This window comes from Abramis brama (genome assembly GCF_963993115.1).
Source record: "Abramis brama genome assembly, chromosome: 9".
Lineage (NCBI taxonomy): Eukaryota > Metazoa > Chordata > Actinopteri > Cypriniformes > Leuciscidae > Abramis > Abramis brama.
The window spans coordinates 27,958,340-27,975,013 of record NC_139971.1 but is presented as its reverse complement, the minus strand read 5'-3'; the positions used below and the strand labels follow the sequence as shown (position 1 = coordinate 27,975,013).

Below are 16,674 nucleotides of genomic sequence, written 5' to 3'. Positions count from 1 at the left end.
TGCCCTTTGGAAAGGGTCTTTCTGTCTATGAGCGCAAGAGGCCTTTGGGAGAGATTTTGACAAAGGAAGTCCAAAAAATTTCCCTGCGCTCTAGGGACTCGTCCTCCTAGTATGTGGTAGTGGGGACCCTAGGCTACCAGCATGCAATGTTTGGGGCCCCTCGGACCCCCGGGGGCCGAACAGTAGCCGTGGACACGTGCAACTTATTGCATGCGTTTTCATAGGTGGTTCATTGGACAGTGGAACAAAAGGTCTGGAAAGCAGGGGCCAAAAGGTCGCAGGGACTCCAAATTTGACACGGTGGTAGTCCAGGGGCCCCCGGTTCAGGATCCCGGGTGTCAGGGGCCTAGGTGGATGCCAAAATTTTCCCTGCTCCCTAGGGGCCTGTCCTCCTGATATGTGTCAGTGGGGCCCCTAGGCTACCAGCATCCGAAGTTTGGGACCCCTCGGGCCCCTGGGGGCCGAACGGTGGCCGAGGACACGTGCAACTTATTGCATGCGTTTTCATAGGTGGTTCGTTGACAGTGGACCACAAGGTCCGATTGGCCCCAAATCGACATCCGCGCCTCGTCAGGGGCCCCTGGGGCCGTGTCTAGAGCCTCGTGTCCCTTCGACCCGTTTCCGTGCTTAATTGGCCCACTTGTCCGCGAACAGCCTACGTCAAATAGGTTGCAGGACGGACGTCTGGAAAGCAGGGGCCAAAAGGTCGCAGGGACTCAAAATTTGGCACGGTGGTAGTCCAGGGGCCCCCGGTTCAGGATCCCGGGTTTCAGGGGCCTAGGTGGTTGCAAAATTTTTCCCTGCACTCTAGAGACCTGTCCTCCTGATGTATGGCAGTGGGGCCCCTAGGCTACCAGGATGCCAAGTTTGGGGCCCCTGGGACGAACTGGTGAAAAATAAGCTGTTAGGTGGACAAATAGGCTGCTCGTGGGACGAGAGGAAGACCACGATGAAGAGTAGTCAGTTTGGACTAGTTAATGAAGAATAGGCACTTAGGTGGACGAATAGGCTGTTCGTGAGACGAGAGGAAGACCACGATGAAGAGTAGTCAGTTTGGACGAGTTAATGAAGAATAGGCGCTTAGGTGGACGAATAGGCTGTTCGTGGGACGTGAGGAAGACTACGGTGAAGAGTAGTCACTTAGGTGGCACTTTAGGCACTCTGTGGACTAATTAATGAAGAATAGGCGCCTAGGTGGACGAATAGGCCGTTCGTGGGACGTGAGGAAGACTACGGTGAAGAGTAGGCGCTTAGGTGGCGCTTTAGGCACTCTGTGGACTAATTAATGAAGAATAGGCGCCTAGGTGGACGAGTAGGCCGTTCGTGGGACGAGAGGAAGACTAGGATGAAGAGTAGTCACTTAGGTGGCGCTTTAGGCACTCTGTGGACTAATTAATGAAGAATAGGCGCCTAGGTGGACGAATAGGCTGTCCGCGGGACGAGAGGAAGACTACGGTGAAGAGTAGTCACTTAGGTGGCGCTTTAGGCGCTCTGTGGACGAGATGAAGAATAGGTGCCTAGGTGGACGAATAGGCCGTCCGCGGGACGTGAGGAAGAGTAGGCGCTTAGGTGGCGCCGTAGGCGCAGCTCGAGGGCGCCCCCGGGGGCGTCAACCAAGTGCCTATTGCGCAATTTTATGCCATAAACGCAATTAGGGAAAAAACGCCGACTTCCCATCCGCTTAAGTGGCAAAGCGGATCCAAATTGAGGCGTACGATTGAGGCGCAACTTTTTTGAATGGGGCTTATGTGTATGTGTTTATGTGAACGTGTGTGTGTGTGTGTGTGTGTGTGTGTGCATATACCGTAGAGTCTGAGTGACCTTGTGGATTTCTTAGGCTAGTGACCTAAGAGGCTTAGGTAGTCGTGGCAGCTCATATTTCAGATCAGACTTACACACACACACTCAGACACACTCAGACACACATACACACACACACACACACACACACACACGCACGCACACACACACACACACACACACAGACAGTATATTGGGGAAAGTTACTTTGAAAAGTAATGCATTACAAATTTGCGTTACTCCTTTAAAAAGTAACTAATTGCATTACTTAGTTACTTTTTTAGAAAAGTAATGGGTTACATTACTTTTGCGTTACTTTTTTTTCACCTGGGCTGGGCTTGTTTTTTTATAACAAAAGAGTTATATTTTTGGGCAAATATGAAGACCCTTTCACCCCAAAAGTGAAATAATAAGCTTAATCAGGCTGCAGGAAATGCAAATTCACGCGTGTACAGTAGAGGGCGCAGCTCAAGTAAATATTTCAGTTCTTCTGTTATTCTGGATAGCTGAAGAATAAGATGAAGGAGAAAAAGTTTAACACTTACTTTTACAATAAAAACAAAAAAAAAATCTGTTTTTGCTTATGGCTTAGCTGAATCATCGAAGGTCAGGAGATGAAATGCATAAAAATGTATGTTTTATTTAATATATTTAGTTATTGTAGGTTTGCATAGGATTCTGATTCTGCATTTCACTGGTTTTATTCATTTTGAGTAATATTGAATCTTTTTTGTGTGCAAGTGAGTTGAGTAAATGCACACTCACATTTAGTCTTGAAATACAATAACCACCATGTATACACACAACGCTCTGCACTTCGATTTGTCTCAACATGGGGACAAGTAACTTAGTAAAGTAAAGAAAGTAAAGAAAACAAAGTAACTTGCGTTACTTATTTGAAAAAGTAATTCTGATATATTGTTGTAAATTTTAAAAGTAATGCGTTACTTTACTAGTTACTTGAAAAAGTAATCTCATTACGTAACTCAAGTTACTTGTAATGAGTTACCCCCAACACTGCACACACACACATTGGTCTCCCTATATTAGCCACCACATCTCATACTGTAGATGGTTTTTTTATACAGAGGTGATATTTTCTAAATTCCTATGCCTAAACCTAACCCTCACACAAACCTGTTGATTTCAAGAAATGCATGATTTAATTAATGAGCCTTTCGAATAGTGAGAAAACTGGCATATTCATTATTTTGTGTTTCTATCTGCAGGCCGGCTCATGACATCAGTCTGGAGGAGTTTGATGATGAAGATTTGTCTGAAATCACAGATGATTGTGGCATAGGCCTCAACTACGACTCTGATCCATATGAAAAGGTATGAACCATTCACAATGCATGCTTTATTTGATTTTATTTGATTTTACTTTTAGGAGATAATCTCTTCTATTCTATTTCTGGAAAACATACTATTATTTTCTTTTAGATGAAACTATTCTATTCTATTCTATTCTATTCTATTCTATTCTATTCTATTCTATTCTATTCTATTCTATTCTATTCCCAATAATCCACAGCTGTGTGTTAAACCACAGCTCTTTAGAAATAACTGAGATCCTTTGTGCATTATGCAAGACTTAGATTAGCACTTTACCTGATTCACTTGTACACTGTATGCTGTGTTTTCTGCAGTGAGTTTAGTGTTCTGCAGTAAAGTGTGATGCTTCCTGCCCTATGAGTAATGGAAACCTGAAGAATCACTTTTAGTATCCAGCTCTATCATGCTCAACATGTTTTTTATGGTCATAGCAAGAGCAGCTAGAACATATAGATATTATGGATGTGGCTAATCACACCATTGGAAATAGTGTCATCACTTCACTCGCTAGTTGGCATGTCAAAGAGCTCATTTGCATTTTAAAAGGATCTAGGTTTGAAAGCATAAATATTCACGTATGCTCATGTAAGTAAGTCTGAGTGTCGATGTTGATTTTTCACATGAAGTGGAATTTAATGGCTGCCTCGTGCTAAGCTGATTTGATTTTGATTGATGTTTATGTTTTTATGTTTATCTATCTCTGTCTATAGGCATAAAACCTTCAAACTTTAGCACTTGTTAAAAGTTTTTTAAAAAGCCAACATTCAAAATCTGTTTTGATAAACTTTGCTTTTTACAGTAAAAAATTAGTTAAATGAATGTCTTTGAATTTCAATTCCTTAATGATTTTTTAAATTCCCTTAGAATTTAAATATAATTCTGTATCCTGTTTGCTACGTTCATTCAAAATCAGGAATTAAAAAAAGCATTCTCAATTCAATCCTGAATGTTAAAGGTAGGGTATGGGATTTGCAAAACGGCCGGCAGATTTTGAAAATACACAACTCAAATGGTCCTACCTTCTTTCCTCCAATGCTGGCCCTGACTCCACCCATTCATGTGGAGGGAGGGGGATGGGGAGAGGGGGGGTATGGTACGACCGTTTGATTGACGAAGTTACTGTCCAATGATTCTAGGTGGTCTTGGAAATGATTGGCTGGAGCTTTTCGAGTCCTGCCCGTTCCACAGATGATTAAATTGCTTAATTTTCATTTCAGTGCTTCTAACTCAGTGGCTTAGGAATAGGATTTCAAGTGATTTTGAAAAAATGGACAAAAAAGAGAATCACATACCCCACCTTTAACATCCAAATGGAACGGAAACATTAGAATCTACACTATAGACTGCTGTAAAACACCCAAATGAAGAGGCTTTGCCTTTGAAGTCCTCCTTGTGTGCTATGTGTTAATACCCATAGTTGTATTTGATGCTATGTGTGTGTATTTGTGTGCTGACTGAATTGAGGGCTTGTAAATGTTTTATTGCGGTGGCGGTGTGCCACGGCTGCAGTAGAAGGGCTGGTGGTGACCCAGTGAAATTTGCTGCTATGCAGACCTCTCTTCTCAGCTTTCTGCACCTCATTACTGTTACAACAAAACCATTTCCTCTTCCTTACCCTGCTCCTAATTTCTTCTGCCTGTGTGTTCTCAATGTTCAAACGTGCATGTAAAGTTTCGATTATAACACTTCACATGCCTTTGGTGTGTCAAAATGATTTGAACCACATAATTGCTAGTCTATGGGCATCATAGCATGCAGTGACCTCAGATTGTTCAGTATGGAGGCAGATTGATTAGTTGGAACTGGCTGATGATTGGATGGTCCATGGGCTGGTCTTTTATTGATTGACTGGTTGATCTAAAAAGTGAGCAGCAGAGTCTATGCCAGGGATATTTAATTAAAGTTCTAAGAGGTCCGGTTTCTATATTTCCTTCCCAGCTGAGGACCTGACAGTCCTTTTTTGGAATAGTTATATATTGTAAACAGTCAACATAGTAATCAAAGATGAGGATATTGGGTCCTCCTCAGAGCCAAAGCATTGGTGTCTGAGAATAAAATAATAATAATATATAAAAAATATATAATATTTTATCAGTTGAGCCCAATTGGATATGAATATTAAAAGGTAAGATCAGATGTTTTATCAGGCTATTATTAGATTTACATTTAGATACCTATTCATGGCAGAATACCATGTGACTGATAAAATATTCTGTATGGGGATTTAGGTTTTCCTCTTGAAGTCTGGGTCATTTTTTATATTTTGCTTAAAATAAGTATCTTCTAAAAACAAACAATGTACATAATAATCAAAATGCTCTCATTATGAGCATAAAACAAAGTTAACTAGAAATTTCAAGGTTTTAATTGTCTTTCCTTACCATCAACAAATAATTTTCCCAATTATAACATTGTTTATTATGAAATGCTCTTAACATGCTGATTAGGCCTAATGCTAAATGTAGATGAAAATAAATAAATAAATCATGTTTTTTCACAAACATGGTTTGAACGGTCGGAGTCATATACTGTATGTATGACATAAAAATAACTTTATTATTTTGCTCACCCTGTTTCTGCTACTGTTGTGAAAACAGTCTTTAGCACGAGATATAAGCACTGCGCATAGAGCGGAAAGGCCTTGAACACGGAGAGGCGTGTTTAGCTCTAGAAACAAATATTAGAGGATATGGTGCCGAATGATCATAACCATAAATGGCCCTGAGCGCTTGTGGTGTGAATTGTTTTGACACGCTGCTCACTTTAAACTGTAGAAACAGTAAAATGGTGCTGTAGTTATTTAGTCTTCGCTTCGCTATTTGGAGATGCCTGGTCTATGCAGTGCATCAGGCTACAGTCTTTCTTTTTTACCACAGTTGGCAGCTCTAATCCAACACACACACACACACACACACACATGCACAAATGCCTGTCCTGCAGGATTATGTGAAAGCAACACTGCATTGTGTTTGAAGGGCCTGTCCCTTGTCTATGCAACTAGAGACTAAAAAATCACAGTAGACATCCTCTGTGCCTCCAATGTGCCACTAAGAGCGGTTACGTAAGAAACCTTCTAGGTTTATATATATGAACGATGTGCTGTTGGTTTGGGAATATGCATTAAATGTCCTTTTTTTTTCATTGGTTGAAATAACTTAATATTAGTATTGTTTGAGATGTGAAATAAATAAATAAATAAATAAATATATATATATATATATATATATACATATAATACCCAATATTGTTTATCCATATGACATTCTTTTTTTTTAAATGCAAAAAAGATTAACAGTGATAAGTGTTTGTCAAAAATTTCACTTTTCATATGTTGCCTTCCACGCCACACCACAGCCTTTTTTGGTGACTATTAGCAATTGCTTGGATTACTGTTATCAACAGTAACTAAGGGGGACGTGGCTTCATTCAAAGCCATTTTGAAGAACATCTAAATTCTCTAATTGCACCACAATTAGGTGAGGATCTAGGAGTGAGGAAGCTAGCGGATACACAGGTGTATCCTATGAGGAAGTCTTTCTCGTTGAAAAACCTTATGCACATATAAATTATACTTCCCCTTTACATATGTCACAATAATTTGAAGTAAAGTTTTACCTTTGCAGTTTAAATAACAGATACATCTCAAATACTTAAACAGGGCATCTTGCTATTTTAACATTTATTATGAATTTCTTAAATAACCAAACTTTAACACATGAGCTCAGCTTGTGATGCTTTGAAGTGATGCTTGAGTGATGAAGAATATTCAAATGCGCAAATAAGCTTTCCTCAGATTCCTCTGTCCTAATTGTCTTTTCATGCATCTTTTCCTCGCATCCTAAGGGGGTGGAGCTGAGACTCGAGGAAAGGAAGCAAGAAAAAGAAAAGGTTGATGCACAAATAAGAAATGAGAAGACCCAATATGTACACTCCAAGCAGAGCCATAGACCACAATGTTTTTGAGGTCTGTCATGTTTCTGGCTGTAGTAAATCGCACGAAGAAGGATATAACAAATAACAGTGTTTAATTCGATAATAAACCCAATAATCCAAATTAATCCGGGAATTCACAGGAGATAACACTGGGAGAAAATAACAACCATGTAAAAACGAAGACTAGGCTCTGGGTCTGGAGTGGGGCTGGTGATGTCCTCCTCAGCGGGGCAGATGGTGAATGGAGATCCATTATTCACCAGAACCCACTCCATGAATGCTGCAAAGTTTCCCCAAGGACCATCCACGGGCAGGCGTGACTCGGACCGCTCACTGAGACTGGTGTAATTCGGGTAGTGGGTGAGGCAACCTAGATCTAAAAATTCCCTTGTGTGGTCCTCAAGGTTTTGCTTCTTCTGCTCTAAACAGAGCAAGCCGACTGCAGTCTATAGTGGGCAAAAAAGGAAAAAATGCTGCCAAAAAAATAAATAGACGACAGTGAAGGACAAGAGAGGACCAGGCCATATTATGCTCACATGCTGCAGTTGCTACTTTTTTTTTTTTTTTTGGATTAAAGTTACGTTTAACATTTGGCGGTTGCCGCCTCCTACTTTCCTGAACTTGATGGGCCATTACACTGGTTAAAATTGCAGATTTCTCTGGATTTAAACATTGTTGGAAACATTTGGAAGAATGTAAGTACATACGTGGTTTTTGGATATTTTAAAACAAAAATCTTACATATTTTGGCACAATATGTAACTTTTTTGCTTTAAAAATAGCAAAAACCACTATATCTATGTTATATATTTTTTTAGTTGTGTACTTACATTATCCCGAGTCCAACAACTTTCAAACCAGGAGAAATTTGTAATTTAATTCGAGAAACGTCCCGTTTCTTTATTTCCGTTTTGTCGCCGTCAATGGCGTCATATCCGCGTTGTCCCTGGTTTCCGCTCGTACTGCCATAGCAACCAGAGCTATGAACCAGAGCCCTCTGATAGTAACCAAAGCGACTGACGCGGACAACTTTGTAGTTCGCAATGTCTATCTGCACGCTGTTGTTGTTTCGTTCAAACATTATGGACCATGGCAAGCAGACTTTGGATAAAAAAGGAGAACTAAAACGAGAATCAATATCAGCGCGGTGTTTTCGAGATGCCGAGAGCTCCCATAGACAGTATATAAACGAGAGCTCCACGTCCGAGACTTCGACCGCTCCTACATGTACTTTATTAAACAGGTGAGCACATTTACATAAAACTAATCAATGTTATATAGTTCAACAATGATAAAATGTCAGAATATGATCTGTATGTTATTCTAATGTTGATCTAGCTTACTGCTAGTCTCATACAGACAAACTAACACAGAAATTTCAACACATTCAAATGCAGTTTAGTGTGATAGTGTAATGTTAGACCAAGTGAAACAGCGCTGCGTTACCTCACAAGTTTAATTTGTCTAATAAACTGACCTGTGAGTAGTAATTCTGCGTGTAGTTCGGTAGAATGAAATGTCCATATTCCTTTTATATCCGCGGGACTCGCGTCGCGTGTGGAGCTGATAGCAGTCTCTTAGCAATCCTGAACTGCTTCATATCACAGTCATGATAAAAGCATCAATGTATTCAGTCATTCATAAACATTATTAGATCGGTTGGCTTGACGTTGACGACAAGATCCATAATTCTTAGCAAATGTTGCGTCATCAATCTACGCCTTTGTTATTGTAAATAGGTTAGCGACCCCTAGTGGCGAAAAATTCCATACTGTCCGTTTAATGTTTAATGTTTTTTACACAGCTTATTGTATTGTTATCACTTTCGTTTATGTTTTTGTATTTTCTCCAACAGCCCAAGCATGCATACAGGCCTATGAATGGTGCATAAAACAAATTCATAAGGGGGAAAAAAACTGTAAATAATAAATCAGTTCCATAGCGGATTCCAAGTGATTAAGGTGTTCCATTTAAAACCAATTGCACGGATTCCACCAGTATTGGGCATTTGTGCAGTGTAAACAATTAATTACATCTGAGTGAACGAGACAGAGGGAAGTTAGTGAGGGAAGGGCATAGAAAATTGGACTTAAACGCCGACAGAGTATGTTTGTGAATTATTGTAATGCCCATTTTCTACCATGCAGTGTTGTTGTTGACTTAAATGATAGAAACGATACTTCTACAATAGAGGCTAAAAGTGATGTCCGACCTAGGAAAATTGGCTTGTTCACACTTTTTCAAACTTTCTTATTACATATTTATTGAATATTTTGTATGCATGATGTGAAGTTGTGCCTGGAATGTAAAACTTCCAATTGTATAATTTGTCATGACGCAGTGAAACATACCGAATTGTGTGGATGCCATTTTTGGCCAAGTGGTCATACAGTACCAATCTTGCACTCATTATTCCTAGCCCATAATTCAATAAATCACTAATCAAATATTAAGCTATTTTATTGTATTTTTTAAATATATTATTTTGTGGGTTTTAGTAAAAATGGGCAGATGGAAGGAGCCGTCCTCTGCAACCAAGGAGGATAGTGTTAAAATGGCTAAATCTGGTCAGTCAGTTTTGATTATTGCTCATGTGCAGGATGTGAATGATCACAATATCCACATAATTATTTCAAAGCACAGTGAGACCACTACCATGCAGAATGTAAAGTGTAATAATAATAATATAAATAATATATACTGGCACTAATAATTTGTTCACACTAAGTAAATACGGTCAATTTTGATTTCCTATTGTCTCCCACCTCTGTAGAAATCAAGTGCATGTTTAAGGGTTAAATCTGCAGTTAGGGTGTTTGATGAGTGTGTGTGTGTGTGTGTGTGTGTGTGTGTGTGTGAGGGATTAGCTTAGCAGCATGAGATGTGCCATCTTAGTGTCAGTCCAAATTGCTCATAATAGGAGATCAAAGACAAGACGGTGAGATGTTTTTCTTGCAGAACAGGATATGTGTGAATACAGTCTGTTGTTTTACGCACATTTGTTTGTGCATTTGTTACACATCTATTTTCTAACTCATCAATGTATACAGTTGATATTTAATGTAGCTGGTAACATTTCATCACATTTCAGTCTGATAAAATGAGCTGTACTGTATGAAATCCCTATGAAAGACTATAATTGTGTTAGCAGCTCATAGGTTGGAGCAGAAAACAGCACAGGTGGGCAGTTTGCTGCTAACACGGCGATGACCTTTATTTTGGCTTTAACAATATTTTTTAGGTTTATATCAAATATAATTAGTCACATGGAAGTTGTCTCAAAAGCTATATCTTAGATTATGTCTAAAAACTTTTCAGACAAGAGTTAACCGTAGATTTTTAACTGAAAAGTGTTTCTATTTTAATTTAATTTATTTTTCTAAGATTAATAATTATTCTACAATATTTAAATTGAAAGTTTGAAGACTATTAATTACCCTAGTCTATTTAATGGTAGATTTCTAATATGTTGTAACAAAAGATATGTTCAGTGAACTATCTTTTTATTTTTCCTGGGCAGTGACAGTAAAAAACAAAAAAACAAAATAATATATATTATGTTTTATATTGTAAATAAGATATTATTAACTGGACATATGTTTTATTTTTTGGTAACTAGAATAAATCAGGCAACACTGACTGACTGACTGACTGAGAACTGATGAATAGGTCGTCTTATGAATTATTCAACAGCCCTCGACTATGCAGTGCTGTGCTGTAGTTAATGTCTCTGCATTAGTATAGATACTTGTCTGAGACATCAGTGGCATCGCTGTCCCTCCTCCTTTCTGCATCCACTGCAGTATAAAGTTGATGTGTGTACTTTTGTGTGTGTCTTTTAGCTTCTATTTTCTCTCTTTACAATCTTATGGTGTTTCCTTCACCTTCTAACACTGTATCTTTTATTTTTTTTCTCTTCATCTCTCTCTTGCTCTGCCTTTGCGGTCAGCGTCGAGAGCACTGCATTCATTCATGGCTTCTGTGTGAGTTCGGCTGGCTCAGCAGAACACTTTTTGCTGGTGTAATGCTGACTCCGTCTCTAAGCAGGAATGTAAAATCAGTGCTGGTCAGGGGTGAGGCCTCGTCCTTGGAAATATTAGAGCGATAGAGTTTCCACAGAACATTTATAGACTAATTCATGCAGTACAGCTAAAACTACATCTATACAGCACTCTCCCAAATGTAGTTACCGGTCATAGTGTGTTTGACTGCTGCTGGTCAGGGGTATTGATTTGGATAGAGATGGTGTATAGATTCAGATCCCTGCAGTGCCAGCTGGTTGTGAATCTAATGCAGTGTGGGACTTTTAATGACATCACCCACACACATTTGCCAAGCAACAAACAGAATTTTAGCTGTAGTGTGTGTGTTCTTAATTGAGGTGAATATCAGACGTTATGCTTATGTAAGTGCATTGATTGTTTTCCTGGAAGGGCGCTGAAACCTGAGGAGATTTAGCATCGATCACCATCTGCCCTTCCCCATAAGAAGCTTTGTTCAGTCCATCCACAGTCTTTCCCTTTTTTAAGACAAAATAAATTGGACAATAAATAATTTGTCAAAAAAAATGAACTCTTTTTACTTTCTTAATACACATTTGTGGTCCTACTGAATGATTAGCCATTTTAGTCAGACTTGTCACTAACTAATCAAATTACTGAACGATAAAATCTAATCCTTCCCTACATTAAAGTAAAATAGGTTGTGAACATTGTTTTATGTTGACTATAAAGGAGTATTCAAGGTTTATCAATAATGTGAGTTTTACATTTCTGCTTTTAAATTGTCAGCGATAATTGTCCCATTAGACTTTTTTAAATTAATTTTTTACAAATGGAAGGATAAGTCAAAATCATTGCCTGTGGTAATCAATCTCAAGTTGTTGTTTTTGTTTTGTTGATTTATAAACCTATAAACTCACTGTTGGTTTAATTATTACAGTCAGAAATATATGCTGCATGTGTCTTGAAACATATCTGCAAGATGGAGTTTGTTTTGCCTCTGACCATCTATAACACGTGTTTCAAAAATGATGGCCTGGCTAGCAAGTCGAGTCTTCATCCAGTCCATGATGAACATATGGCCCAAATAATGGATGAAACACAAAATTAACATTAGAGAAAAAGTCCATGTTGAATCGTGTTTGGTAAACATTTGCTCTGAGCTGGAATGTTCATGCTGACTGATATTTGTGGATATTTATTTTTTCTTCACTACTCTTCACTAGTCCATTCAGTTACCCCTGTTTCAGGCTGCAGTATTGATTTATGGTATTGTTTTACAGTACTACACCAGATTTTTCCAGGTAAATGATATTTAATATATTTTCTTTTTTTTCCTCCTTTGTAAAGGACTGCTTAATTTTGGAAAAGAATGATTATCACCATCCAGTATGCTCATTCCAAGATGACTTCCAAGAGTTTGAGATGATCGATGATGAAGATGAAGATGAAGAGGAAGAAGAAGAGGAAGCAGATCCTGATGCCCCTCCCTCACCATCAGCATCTCCTCCCCCCTCCCCTACGCTGGGCACACTCAAGAGCCGCCCAACCACTCTTAACCTGACAGCACCAGTTTCACAGGTACCTCTATCATGCAATCAATAAATCAATAAATATATGTATATCAATATTTAAACTCCTCTTTTTTGTTCTAATATCAGGACTCCCTAAACAACAACAGCAATGTGTCACCACGAAAGTCAAGCTGGCAGGATTCTATTCGAAACCCGACTTCACAGGGTGATTATTGCTCATATAATAATAATAATAATAATAATAAATATATATATATATATATATATATATATATAAAATATGTAATAATAATCATAATTTTTGTAATTATATTTCATACAAAATATTAATATTGATAAAAATGTATTAACTTTTTTATTTTATTTAAATCTGTGATTCTTTAGATATTTTATTATTATTTCTATTTATATAGCACCTTTCCAAAAGCTCAAAGTCCCTTACATTCAGTTTGTATGCCCTATAAAAGCTTTACCTATTCATGAAATTTTTGCATTACAATCTGCCTGACTGATTCTATCGATAAATATTTATTCTGGATATTTCTGTAGCTATAAATCTATCCCATTGTGACTCAATATTTTAGGCTGTTTGTCTCCGAACCACTCTTGCCTTGAAGACGGTTCCCATGTGACCACCTCATGCCCAGGGGCTCCAGACAACAACGGCTCTGCCAAAGGTACACCCTCAAACCCACCAGGACATTGTGGTCTCCATCAGTCACCTGGCAGGCCGCTGCTGTACGACTTTGAGGGCAACAGACGAGAGCGACTTGAATATGGTTAGAATCCTGTTGCTAATAGCAAAATGAACCTCCAAAATCATTTATCATTTTGTCTTTTTCTTGTCCTTGTCAACTCATCTCAATTGCCCTCCATCTCTTTTTATTGTCTTCTAAACCAGGCTCCTTTGGTCAACATAACTCTTCAAGTGGCTCTGAGGCAACTGAGGTGAAAGCTGATGTTGAGGAATCCACTTTAAGCGAGCTTGTCCCCTCGGTTGATGACTGCACTTCTCAGTGCTCCGACACCGAGGTCGACCACGACCTGAATGGCCATGCCAAACGTCGACCTTGCCGCTCTCGACCCACCAATGACACCTACACCGTGACCACTGAGACTGCTGACGATGAGTTAGAAAACGATGGCACCAGTAGGTGTTTGTCCTCAACTGCACCTCTTGGTAATGATGCCGAGACTCCACTATCGGACGAGGAGCTGGACAAAGAGTTTGTCATTGACTTCATGAGTAAGGAGACCTATGATCACACCTGCAAGGAAGCTGGGGGCTCTTCTTACATTGAGTTCCCCTGCATTGAACCAACAGAGTCCATTTCTGTTTCCAGCTACGTGTCGTCCAGTCGATCAGACATCCTTGACGCTATGGATGAACCCCGAAACATGCATCAAGGCCAACCTGCTGCTGCAAATGACACAACTTCTCCTTCTTCAGATCCAGGTATTGCTGATATGAACACCAAACGCTATGCTGAGTCAGACCGCCACAGTGATGACCTTAGCTCTCCTGGTTCGGACTCTGATATTGAAGGGGAAATTGAGGCTGCATTTGCGTGTGGTGGTCCACTTGCTAGTAACATGATTTCCTCCATCTCAGAGACAGAGCTGGACCTAACAAGTGAATCCAGCAGCGGGCGTTCCTCGCACCTCACCAATTCCATTGAAGAAGCCAGCTCCCCAACCTCAGACCAAGAACTGGACCAGGAGCTGGACACAGAGCAAGACAGTGGTATTGTAGGTCTAAAAGCATCTCTTCTTTTGGGCCAACCTGACCCAATTAAACAAGACCCTTCACCATTCCTAGATACCAGCCCAGACATGTTGCAACTAGATGACGGCCAAGCTCTGATGGGTCTGCAGAACGTAGATGACGAACAGGGTTATGAGCACCAGGCTGATCCAGACGAGACTCTTCCCCCTGCCGTACCCTGTGAGGATAGCAGATCTCAGCAGCTGTTGTTAAAGATTGAGCCTGACCACAGTCTTGAAAGCTTCAAACGTTCCTTCTACTTGCCGGTTGGCCCCAAACTTATGCCCTCTGTGGACGACTACGATGGTAACAGCGAGGGGGAGTCCGAGTCAGAGTCTGAGGACGAGCTCAGTGAAAACTCGGATTCTCCTTGGCTTCTCTGCAATCTGGTCAACAGAATGATATCAGAAGGCTCATACCCAATCAGCTGCCCAGAGGAGTGCTTCAAACGGTCAGCCTCCATCTCCGACACCATTTCGCCCTCGTCGGACATAGAAACAGATGATTTCAATGAGACCGATGGCTGCAATTTGCAAAAGCAGAAATCTGAAGAAAAGTCACAAGAGGTCACCTCTGAAAGGTCAGAGATGAGAGTGGAGGAAGAGAAGGAGAAAGAAGCCAGCACTGTATTTGAAGAGGGACAGAAAGAAAGGAAGAAAACAGACTCTTGCCTGTACATGAGCAACCCTACATATGGCACCGTTACACCTGTCTTTATGGCGAGATTCGATACAAGAACAAAGAATTACGAAGCGGAAGACTTCCCACCCCAGAACTCATTGAAAAACAAGCAGAAAGAGGAAGAGGAGGAGCCAAATAATGACTTAATGATGGAGAGAATGAAAGAGCTGGACTCTCCCAGCTTGAGCGAGAGCATAATCAGTGACAAGGACGAGGGTCGGGAGACATGGGTCGATCAGCTCACTTTGCAGCGAATCACAGACGTCAAAAACAGCCTTACGCTGGACCTCCCAACAGCACAGACCAATCACTGTTTCAGTCTTACTTACTCAACAGATAATAATGAAGATGAGCAAGATACCTCCCCTTTTCTTGATGATCTTCACAAGGCACCTTCACCCTTTGGAAATGAGACTTACTTGGACAGCTCCCCCCCTATTGATGAAAGTGTACGAGAGTTTAGCAATGCAACCTCCAACCGGCCCATTGATGACTCCTTGGCATATGATTCGATGAAGTACACCCTAGTGGTGGATGAAAACACAACGCTAGAGCTGGTGAGTCTAAAGCGCTGTACCTCTGTCCTTAGTGAGGACAGTGACGGACTCTCTACTATCTGTGATGAAGAAGGGGTTGATGAAGATGAAGACATTTATGGGCAGAGCCAGATAGTAGGAGGAATGAGATCCGATTTGCTGTTAAGTTCCTCTGAAGAAGACTCCTCCCCTGAGGCGGATTTGCCTTTCTCAAAGAAGTTCCTCAATGTGTTTGTCAACAGCACGTCACGGTCCTCCAGTAAGTGAAATTTAACACTACACAATATACTTAATGGATAGTTCACCTAAAAATTAAAATTCTTTCATCATTTACTAACCTCCATTTTGTTTCAAACCTGTAAACAAAGGAGAATGTTTTAAAAAATGTTTTTTGTGCATACAATTAAGATTTTTTTGAACCCCACTGACTTTCACTGTATGAACAAAAAGCAGAAGAAAGTCAATTCAAGACATTAAGGTGAGTAGACAATGACAGAAGTTATGTTTTTTGGATGAACCATCCCTTTAGTTAAACAAATTAGCATAAAATGTCCTATTTTTATTTCTTAGAAAGATTACTTAGTGCCAAAAATTGTCACAGTGATAACCCTAGCTCTACTGGTTTGGACTCTGATATTGAAGGGGAATTTGAGGCTGCATTTGCGTGTGGTGGTACACTTGCTAATAACATGTTTTCCACCATCTCAGAGACAGAGCTGGACCTAACAAGTGAATCCAGCAGCATCCAATGTTATTGTTTTTTCTCTTGCTGGATTCAAAGCTAACTGATGTGACAACAAAAAAATTGTTGTATATTAAAAACATTTTTTTAATATACAAAAAAAAAGTATATTTTTTTTGTATATTAAAAATATATATTTTTTTTATTTTTAATATACAATTTTTTTTTTGTATATTACCTAAATAAATTAACAAATTAAATTCACTCCCATTCACAGAGCCATTCTGAGCTCTTTTAGTTCAGTTTAGTAGAGATTTAGGTGATAATTTTACATAATTTAGGAGGCTGTCTTGCTGAAAAGAAAGGATATTTAATAATCCTAATGAGATGACATCAGAAGATGAAG

The 16,674-nt window shown here is 39.6% G+C and overlaps 1 protein-coding gene across 1 annotated transcript in view; it reads left to right on the top strand.

Moving 5' to 3' along the window:
• mapk8ip2 (mitogen-activated protein kinase 8 interacting protein 2) overlaps positions 1-16,674 on the top strand; it is a 41,946-nt gene that overhangs the window by 18,450 nt on the left and 6,822 nt on the right. Inside the window, exons 2-6 of the mRNA XM_084124777.1 lie at positions 3,030-3,135; positions 12,420-12,650; positions 12,731-12,809; positions 13,189-13,383; positions 13,506-15,845. Coding sequence (XP_083980903.1) covers positions 3,030-3,135; positions 12,420-12,650; positions 12,731-12,809; positions 13,189-13,383; positions 13,506-15,845 — 2,951 coding nt within the window. The remainder of the gene's footprint in view (positions 1-3,029; positions 3,136-12,419; positions 12,651-12,730; positions 12,810-13,188; positions 13,384-13,505; positions 15,846-16,674) is intronic.